General features: G+C 39.0%; 2 protein-coding genes across 3 annotated transcripts in view; one reads left to right on the top strand and one right to left on the bottom strand.

The window, feature by feature from the left end:
• Window positions 1-6,519, bottom strand: part of LOC107571803 (syntaxin-binding protein 3-like) — a 26,498-nt gene extending 19,979 nt beyond the window's left edge. For both annotated transcript variants that reach the window (XM_016258176.1, XM_016258179.1), the window contains exons 1-2: window positions 6,424-6,519; window positions 4,348-4,397 (exon numbers count right to left, since the gene is read on the bottom strand). In XM_016258176.1, the coding sequence (XP_016113662.1) occupies window positions 4,348-4,397; window positions 6,424-6,469 (96 nt within the window). In that variant the 5' untranslated portion in view covers window positions 6,470-6,519. The remainder of the gene's footprint in view (window positions 1-4,347; window positions 4,398-6,423) is intronic.
• Window positions 6,520-8,188: 1,669 nt separating this feature from the next.
• Window positions 8,189-10,636, top strand: part of LOC107571802 (fibronectin type III domain-containing protein 7-like) — a 17,384-nt gene continuing 14,936 nt past the window's right edge. The window contains exons 1-4 of the mRNA XM_016258175.1: window positions 8,189-8,245; window positions 8,536-8,542; window positions 8,687-8,950; window positions 9,262-9,522. Coding sequence (XP_016113661.1) covers window positions 8,189-8,245; window positions 8,536-8,542; window positions 8,687-8,950; window positions 9,262-9,522 — 589 coding nt within the window. The remainder of the gene's footprint in view (window positions 8,246-8,535; window positions 8,543-8,686; window positions 8,951-9,261; window positions 9,523-10,636) is intronic.

Genomic DNA, 10,636 nt, shown 5'->3' on the forward strand with positions numbered 1-10,636 from the left:
CACTGTAAAAACATTTTCTTATATTCCTCCCCAGTATTTTATTCAAGTAGTATTACCATAAGTAATGTTAGCTAGTGAGTGTATGGTTTTAAAATGGTTTTGAAATGTGAATATTTCAAACATATTTACACGCATTTATAGTTACCAGGTTTTTATCAATTATAAAACGTCTCTTCAGCGCTAAAATTAGTGAATAATTCAAACATATACACGCAGTTTACAGTCACCAGATTTGATCAATTTTAAAGTGTCTCTTCAGCGCTGAAATGAGAGTAACGTTAATTCAAACATTACACGCATTTTACAGTCAGTACAAAATACCTCATGATGTCAGTACTAGTTACTAACAATGTGCAAAACCCAAACTACCCTTTTAAGTTTACACGGTGTTCCTTATAGCTTTTCTCATTCAGTCTCTGACGATTGTAATTTCAGGTGCGTCATTGGCATCAATCCTGAAAAAGGCACAAAGGCCACCCAGGGGAAGGTTACCTCGAAGAGGACAGGGGCGATTGTCCAGAAACAATTCTCCACAGTGAATGCACATGTCTCCACACTATTGAAGATCCTAATCGACTTTCAGTGGGACTTCATATAGGTCAGTGAGCTCTCCTCTTGTTTCTGTCTGTGTTGTTTTGTCAGACTGATGTTGCCACATTAAACCAAAGTTAATTTAAAAAAGTAAATGTGTGCTAAAAAGAACAAAAGCAATACAACCTTTAAAAAAAATTTTTCAGGAGTGTAAAGGAATGAAAATCTAAAAAAATGTAATGCTATCAAATCAATCAGTGCTTTTCAAACCTGTCCTGGAGTACCACCAGCCCTGCAAATTTTGTATGCCTCCCTCATCTATCACACCTGATTCAACTCAGCTCATTAGTAGAAACTGCAAGACCTGTAATGGGTGTGTCAGATATAGGGAGACATACAAAATGTGCAGGGCTGGTGGTACTCCAAGGGCTAGCTTACACTGGCACAAAAAAAATCAGATTTTTTTGCTCGCATCTGACACAGATCGGAATTTGTTGCACACGTGTAAACAAGAAAATCCGCACAAGATTAGATTTTTCCGCATCCGATCTGGGCCACTTCCAAATGTGGTTTTAAATCAGATACATATCCGATATCTGGACATGCGACCTATTTCTAAACACGCATATCTGATTCCTCTTGGAATTCCAAGCCATCACAAGGCAAGGGCGGCACGTTTGCTCACTAAAAGATAGCTTTTATGTTGTATTATGAAGCAGACGTGCCTGTATATGCATCTATTTTTTTCTTTTTTAAAAATTGCACGCACGCACGCACGCACAGAAACACGCAGACACACACACACACAGACACATACACACACACAGACACATACACACACACAGACAGACACACACACACAGACACACAGACACACACACACACACACAGACAGACACACAGACAGACACACACAAACACACAGAGACACAGAGACACAGAGACACAGACACACACACACACACAGAGAGACAGACACACACACACACAGACACATTCACACACACACACAGACACACACACACACAGACACATACACACACACACACACACACACACACAGACAGACACACAGACAGACACACACAAACACACAGAGACACAGAGACACAGAGACACAGACACACACACACACACAGACAGCAGCTGAATTTCAACCTCTGCTTGGTTAATTATAAACCAAAAGCTTCACTGGGTGGGCTACTCTCTCGTTATCATTATATTCGAATTCATTCAAATAAATGTAATCTTACCTGCTACTTTATTTCACTTCAGAATTCTAGATCTAACGACTGTAGATGAAATAACAAAAGCAAAATACCTTTATTTTCCAGTCTATATACGTTCAGTCGAGATTTCGCGCTGCAAAACATCCATGACATTGACAGCTGTTAACGTATGCATTCTTGCAGGTAATCATGGCCACCCGACGTGAAATATATAAATAATTTTAATAGCATGGCCATTCAAAACCTGAGGGTCTACCATGTCGGTTTTTTACAGACATTATTTTTATTTATTTTTTTACAGTGTGGCTACGAGAAATCACTTACCCCACCTTTAAGTCAGTAAAAAAAAAATCAGTTACATTGATAAATAATTACAAGCAATTAACCCTAAACCAAACCCTGGCACTAACCCTATAATAAGTACATGTTTTTAATTATTACTTATTTAATTAACTGTGTAATTACAATGTAACAGGAATACCTTAAAGCTACGAGAATACTTTTTGTGCGCAAAAGAAAACAAACAAAACGACTTTATTCAACAATTTGTCTCCTCCACATCACCCTAGCGACATGCAGGGTGGCGCAGCTGACACAGAACAGCATACGCTGTTTACGTTCAGTGAATACTCTCCAAAATGGCACCAGGGTGACGCGGAAGAGACAAATTGTTGAATAAAGTCGTTATTTTTTTTCTTTTGCACACAAAAATATTCATATTTACTATATGCTTTGTAAAATTACGGTTGAACCCCTGATGTCACATGGATTATTTTACCGATCTCCTTGCTACGTCTCTGGACCTTGATCATGTAAGGACACTTGCTGTCTATGGGAGGGTCAGACAGCTGACAGAATTCATCAAAAATATCTTAATTTGTGTTCCGAAGATGAACGAAGGTCTTACGGGTTTGGAACAACACGAGGGTGAGTAATTAATGACAGAATTTTCATTTTTGGGTGAACTAACCCTTTAAAATTTTGTGTTACACTTTATTTTAAGGTGTCCTTGTCACAGTGTAATTATACGCTTAAAGGGACAGTTCACCCAAAAAATAAAATTGTATGTTTTCACGCGTACACACCGCACGCACCTGAAGCCGTGCACACACAAAGACAGTTGGACATAGTGGTGTATGAGAGGTAAAAAATTATATAAATACTGTTCGGTTTCTGGCACAAACCGATCGTTTCGTGTGTTAGGACATCAATGTGTCGTCACGAGCCGCAGGGTTTAATTTGGATTTGTCTGTGCATGTTTTTTTTTACACTCATAGACTTTGTTACCATTGCCATGCATTATACGACTGATAGACTCCAACGGTTGGACTTAAAAATCATCAAATGTGTTCTACTGAAGAAACAAAGTCACCTACATCTTGGATGCCCTGGGGGTAAACAGATAAACATCAATTTTTCTTTTTTGGGTGAACTATCCCTTTAAGTACGGAGTAATATTAATTAACTACATGTATTTAATATAGGGTTAGAATTAGGTTTGGCTTAGGGTTACTTGCATGTTATTATGCATAATTTATTGTTATAATAGTAAGCACATGTAACGTGTAACAAGGACACCTTAAAATAAAGCGTTACCAAATACTGTATCTCTGATTGACTGACTTCATTTAACACATAACCATGATCGGAAAATAGTCATTAAACATAAGATACTGAACGTCAACTTTCACTACATTCCAGTATTCTTTAAAGTTGTGATGAAGCTAAAGTAGTGACAGATCTTTTCTTCTGTATTCTGACACATGTGAATGTAACCGAATATTAAAAAAGAAAAAAAAAAGTAGGGTGGCACTTGGTTTTGTGTATTGGTTGTTAACTGGATATTGAGATGTGGGTGTTGTACTCAAAAACTGGAAGCAGATGAATGCACATTTTTAGGGGCATTTTGGAGGGGAAAAAAAGATATAGACTGATGAACTGTTCACAATAAGATCTGTAACATGCATTTAAAACTAGCTTGTACATTTTGACTTCATGTCAAGTTTAAAAGAAATCTACAATGGCACAGAAAAATAAATGATGTTTTGGTAGAGTTAAGCTTGCAATTATCTGAAATGAATGTGCTCAGACAGGAAAACCAAGTCTGGGTGTAGCAAAAGAAGACAATTCTTTTTGTTGTGTTTTCCTTGCTGGTTGCATGCAACAACATACAGTGTGAGCAGTGAAGTCTGATTTGTGAATTCTTGCGAACCAGTTCTTTCTAATGAATATTGTCAAAAAATAAATAAATAAAATAAAGACTTTATGTTCATTAAGAGGTTACCAGAGACAATATGGTTTTTGATTAGTACAGGTGCATCTCAATAAATTAGAATGTCATGGAAAAGTTAATTTCAGTAATTCAACTCAAATTGTGGAAAATGTGGTGTAGGTGACCTGCTCAGATGAGCCAGCCTGTGTTTAGTATACAGCAGCGGATTACAGCAGGAGCAAACAGTTCAGCTCAATGTGAGTCCAATCAAGCCAGATGAACCTGGATAGCCCTTAATGGCCACAAATGTGCAAAATATAAACAGAAAGCTTCAGGGGGAAAAAAAAAGAAAGAAAATAAATCATTCAAACTGACCTTCCATACTTCTGACTTTCTGCAGTCGGCAATGAGGGTGTCCTTGATTCCTGTGATGCCGAATAAAGGAATCTGTTAGTTATGGCAATGAATCAGTTGTGCTGATGCACCAGGAAACGAAAATCAAGAAAACATTCCAAGAAGATTTACTGTCTGTTTTGAGTTTGTTCTGCATGAAGAGTGCACAGACATGTAAAAAAAGAAACAGCTCAGAAATATTATATTATATGACCATGTATGTATATGTGTGTGTGCATGTGTAAAATACTATTTTGTTATTTTAAGTAGATCTTGACCTATGGACTCCTAATCTGATTATGTTATAAAAAAAACAAAAAAACATTTAAAATCATTTGAGCCATCTTACTGCCTTGGAAATTTGCTGAGGCCCCGCTAGAATCACTTCAATATAGATATGTGAAAGTAGTGCTGAGCGGTATACCGGTGTTTATTTTTGTTATGATATGATTTTTTTAAATACCGCAATACCAGTGTATGCCGCTTAAACAACCTTTGGAACGCGACACTGTTTGAAAGGGGTCCCTTTTCACTGTTGCACTGTGGTGAGGGAACAGCTGTATGTGTTACTAAGCGTGAACGTTCTGAAACTGAAGCTGTAGAACTAATAGAACGTGATGACACAGAAGAACTCATCCACAATATCCACACTGACCGCCACAAATATCCAGCGCCCGCTGCCATCAGCTCCCGAGTCTCACACACACAAGCGACTTTAGCACTAGATTTAGCAACTTTCAGACCCTTCTAGCAGCTTTTTTCCATAGAATACTGACAAACCTAGCGACTTTTTTGGATAAACCTTAGCTATGGTTCAGTTGGAAGATTTCGCCAATGCTGTCCCGTGAACGCGAGGTCTGACTTTCGGAGAAGTGTCGCCTCTCTCGGCGTGTGTTCTGTGCAGTGAGCGGCAGAGAAGCAGCGCATTCATTTGGCCGCACCGCAGGCGACTCGTCAATAAATGAGTGCAAAACAGCGTTTCCTAGCACCTGTCGCTTACTGATTGTTTGGAATTATAAATATGAGCGTAGTTCGTCTAGTGACTCCTGGTTAACATGTATTAAAAGGGGTCGTGTTTAGTCACTATTTAGTGTGGTATTTTTTGACAATATTCACTCATCATGACAGTAAAATAGGGCAATCTAAGTCAATATAATGCAGGATTTCCTCTCAATCAGTAGAAAATATGGTTAACACCCGGTCATGCATGAAAAAAAAATACCGTCATGTACAGTGAAACCGGTATAATTTTGGAAAATACCGTGATTTTTGGTCATACCGCTCAGCACTATGTCAAAGTGCACCATTTAGCTTAGAAATATTATAAACGAGCATGTATGTGTGTGTGTGTGTGTAAAATACTATTTTGTTATTTTATGTAGATCTTGACCTGTGGCTGTGTCTCCTAATCTGATTATGTATATAAAAAAAATAATTTGAGCCATCTTACAGCCTTGGAAATTTGCTGAGGCCCCCCTAGAATAACTGCAATATAGATGTGAGAAAGTGCACCATTTATAATACTTTTAAAAACACATACACCATTATCATCAGCTAATAATTACTTTTGAATCCATATCTTTAACATTGCAAAATTACTTCGTGTGTGTGTGTGTTATGGCAAGTTTTCATCAAGTGTTGTGAACACAAATGCCAGTCCATAACCCCAAACACTTAGCGTCTCCAAAAGTCACGTTGACCCGTTCCAGACGGGAACACCCGGAGCAGAACTGTCAGAGTGAGCACAAGGGCACAAACTGAACTGGACTGGCTAACGTTAGCACAGCAGCTAACGGAAACTGTGACTCAATGACACATGCAAGACATTTACTGAGACAAACATAGCGCAAAAACACGGAACACAATCCATATTGCACCTTGTCTCCTTACTGGCACCAAAACGAACGCCTAAACAACTTCATAAAACGACTGAAACTCTCTGAGCACACCCAGGATAACCCCATCTCTTCAAACTTCTGGCAGCTCTTGCGCTGAGCTTGAACTCTTATAAATGACGATGTGTCTGTAGAAAATCACCTGATTACTCAATGAACTTACTTTGCCAAACTATTGTTTTCAAGCCGTGGTCTGCTGCAGTTGCCATCTTGCGTTGAGAAGAAACACATGCGCAGATGGCTCCAGGGAGGAGAGAGCGCGCGCTCATGTGGATAGTTTTGCCAGAAGATGTGCGCAGATTTATAAACGCATGATAAGCATCAAGCACACATCGTGCTTAAGTGAACACAATTGCATCACATTAGGTTTTGTGAGCTCACTGTTTTGGTGAAGAAACCGGGCTGGTCGGCACACTTTTTAAAATATTTCTCGGAGTGAGTTTATTTTTGAAAGTCTGGATTACAAAAAGCTACACTTCCACCATTACTGGCCAGGGAACAAGATAAAGTCATGCTTCAATTGCATACGATTTTTGTTATTTTAAATTGAATTTATTGGTCCTTTCTCTTTGGAGTGTTACAAGCTCTTGGTGCATAAAGAAGATCTGTAAAGTTGCAAAGACTAAAGTCTCAAATCCAAAGAGATATTCTTTATAAAAGTTAAGAGTCAGCCACGCCTACCTAAAACGCCTCGTTCTAACACGCCCCCACATGTCTACGTCACTATGTGGGAAGATCCTGGGAGAGTAGACTACAATGCCGGCTGTTCTGACTCACAGACTTTAAGCCTTGGAAATTTGCTGAGGATTCAAACGCGAGTTTTGAGCAGTGTAGAGTAGCGCTTGTTGTTTGTCATTTCTCCGATCACAAATGCAGACATGGTTTTATGTTTACGCGGCGCGATGCAACGCAACGCGTAAAAAGACAGTATAAGTCATTATAGTCCGTAATTATGTCCCCACTGGATGCAACAAATGCCTTGTTTATAATGGGTTTTAATGTTTTTGTCTCGTCGCTCCGGCCGGGACACGGCATCACAGTATGGTGAGGGGCGTAACATTTCCGTCACACGCTTGACTGGATAGCTGGCCAATCAGAGCACACCTCGCTTTTCAGACTGATGAGCTTTGTAAAAATCAACACGTTTCAGAAAGGCGGGGCATAGAGAAGAAACAATAATGTACAGTATGTGGAAAATAATATGCTTTGAACCTTAAACCACATAAACACATTTCATTACACCAAATACACAAAATAATGTTCTTTTTAGCAACAGCATATGACCCCTTTAAGCACAATTTCTGAAAATTTATAAGAATAATTTCACCATGCACTCCTCACAACAACCATCATCTGCAATGAACCACAAAAACAGTAAAAATAATATATATGTCTGGTTCCAGAATTATACAGTATAATCATGCATACAAAATAAATGTTTTACTACCTTAAAATTACACAAAATAAATTGTGGGGAGATGTCTCCTTTGAATTTTTTTTTTTAAAGAAAAGATTGCAGGGACAGCATACCTGTGCGAGTAACACTTTAGAATGAATGTTCTTTAGGCTACCTAACTGAGTACTAAACCTAAAACACATAAAATACGTCTCAGGACGTAACACTACACAAATGTGTATAAACTGCATTATTTACATTAGACTGCATAGGCTAAACAGCATTAGACTTCTTCTTCCAGTCTTCTGTTACACCTGTTTACATGCATGTCTCATCTTCACTTCTGATTGGCCAGCTCATTCTCATCCCCAGCTCTTATTGGGCAGCTCTTCTGAGGAGGCGCGGTTAGGTTAAAGTATCTGAGATGCCTTAAAGAAAAGCTCCATGTATATTCAGCCAAAACACAAGAAACTGAAGAGAGTGCAGAGTTTAGATTAAAAAAGAGAAATCAGAAATCAAAAAGAGAAAACAGATGGCAGGCCTGGGAGGAATCAAGGGACTGGTGCTTTTGCTTGGAATAGTCTCACAAGTAAGTTATGTAATTTTATTCATTCACTTCACATTTCCCTTTATTCATAAATTAAGTACTTTGTAACATGCAGCATAGAATGATGTGAATGAAAAGGGACATGGTACTTCTTTAAATAAAAAAGTAATAAAAGAAAATAAACATTTTCTATGATTCTGTCATGCATTAATACTAATTTTAAATTTGATGCAGTTATGAAAAACAATTGGAATAAAAAAAAATCAAAATGTACAAATTACACTTGTTATGAACGTTTGCAGTCTAATAAAAGTGAATTGTTTCATTTACAGGCATCAGGTACTGCTCATCTGGATCAAATTCACAGTATCTGTTTAAATTCAAATTCACACTCATAAATACACTGTTCTTGATTATGATTTGTGTTATATTTAACCAGCATTAATGAATTCCTCAGACAGCTAAGTTTCTTGTCTTTTACAGGCAGCACAATAACAGTGAGTATTTTTACGGTGACATCAAAGAGTGCGGTGTTACGCTGGAGCAAATATGAAGGTGCATTGTCCTACAGAGTAACAGCTTCTCTCCGAAACTCTCAAGTCCCTGTGGTCTTTGCCAGCTTTGGACAGAACACCATTATGGGCTCCGTTAATTCCCTGAATCCCAACACTGCATACACCTTTCGTGTTGAGGCCCTGGGTAGCCACATGAACATGCTGACAGATGCTGCTGTGGATGGATCTACTGGTGCGTACTGAAATCTACACATGGCTTGCTAAAGAGTAGTGATGGGATCTAGGAAGTAATATGTCTCTGTGAAAAAAACTTTAAACGTTTTCAGAATTGAAAGAAATTTCCATGATCTTTCTACGCTTGGAAATTACCATTTTTAAATTCCCAGATAATTCCAGGTTTTCCATATAGAATCCCTGATTAGCATCTTGTTTGTTGAATTGACCTTGTTTGCAGTTTAATATTTTTGAATCAGTTAGGCTCCCAGTGTTAACTGACGATGTGTGAAATTAATGGAACTGTAACATTTCTCATCTTTTGTTCAGCTCCTGATGTGCCCTCCATTGTGATGGCCTCCTCTAAAGAAAGCCAGAGCATCACTGTGGAATTCACTTTGGTCTCCGGTGCCACTTCCTACATCCTGCGTGCTGAGACAAATGACGGATCTTTCTTCTCAGAGATCTCAGTACCCGGCTCTCCGGGGACTGTCACCAACCTCCAGCCATACACAGACTACACTCTCAGTGTCATGTCCGTCAACAGCGCAGGCAGAAGCCAGCCTTCCATCTCCGTGGAGGCTAAGACAGGTATATTCTTCTACTCTCTCTCCACTCTCTTTGACCTCAAGGCCAAAGAAATGATCCATTCATGAAGGGACAGAGTTGGCTATTCTCTAACTCTCACCCAGTGCTGTAACCTTATCCTCTCATTGAGAAAGATCAGGATAAGCTATATGGCTGATATCATGGGCTTGATTTTTAGCAGCATGCATAGCTTGTGTTCACATTTTCAATGGAATAGGTTTCTCACGCATGTATCCCTAAGTAACAATATACGGGTTTGCTCTGTAGGCAAAATATGAGAAGTTGAACTATGACAAAAGGGCTGCCCCCCTCAAGGGACTGGGCACAGGAAATTAATTATCTGTCTTCACCTCAGGGCCCTCAGCAGTTTTGTGTCATTGTTCAGGTAGTACTTTTTCTACCTAAGATGGTCACCAAGGAAATAATAATGGAAGGGAACTTAATTCTCAGAATAGCCTCGATGTGAAATCTTATCACAAATATCCACAGAATTACATCATGCATATGATCCAAAACAGAAAAATTGGGTGTTTTCTTCAAACCACTTAAGCAATCTGAGACCTGTTCCAGTTATGACACACCAGGAAGTGGTAAGAGCAGAACCTATGGGTTAATGCCTAGGGTTTAGTAAAAAGAATCCAGTTTCCAAACGAAACTGTGGAAGGGAAGGGATCAGTAAAGAACAGGAGAGGGACAGACAGGACATTCCAGGGGAAGGGCAGGACAGAACTAGAAATGGACACGACTAGAGAGGGAAGGGAACAGAGGGACTGAAGGCGATGAAAGACACCAGAATGGGCCTAAAGGGAATAGAAAGGAATGGAAAGAAATGGGAGAGAACCTAAATGAATGAGAGAGGGATGAATAAGAAATGCCAGGACAGGACAGGACAGGGCAAGACAGGAAATGAAAGGGTGGAAAGTGAAGAAGTGGAAAGGAAAGGATGAGACAGGACATTTAGGAAGGTAAAGGAAAGGAAAGGAAAGGTAAGGATGAGACAGGACATTCCGGAAAGGAAAGGAAAGGAAAGGAAAGGAAAGGAAAGGAAAGGAAAGGAAATGAAAGGAAAGGAAAGGAAAGGAAAGGAAAGGAAAGGAAAGGAAAGGAAAGGAAAGGA

This window comes from Sinocyclocheilus grahami, unplaced genomic scaffold, assembly GCF_001515645.1.
Source record: "Sinocyclocheilus grahami isolate Dianchi unplaced genomic scaffold, SAMN03320097.WGS_v1.1 scaffold1653.1, whole genome shotgun sequence".
NCBI classification, from domain to species: Eukaryota; Metazoa; Chordata; class Actinopteri; order Cypriniformes; family Cyprinidae; genus Sinocyclocheilus; species Sinocyclocheilus grahami.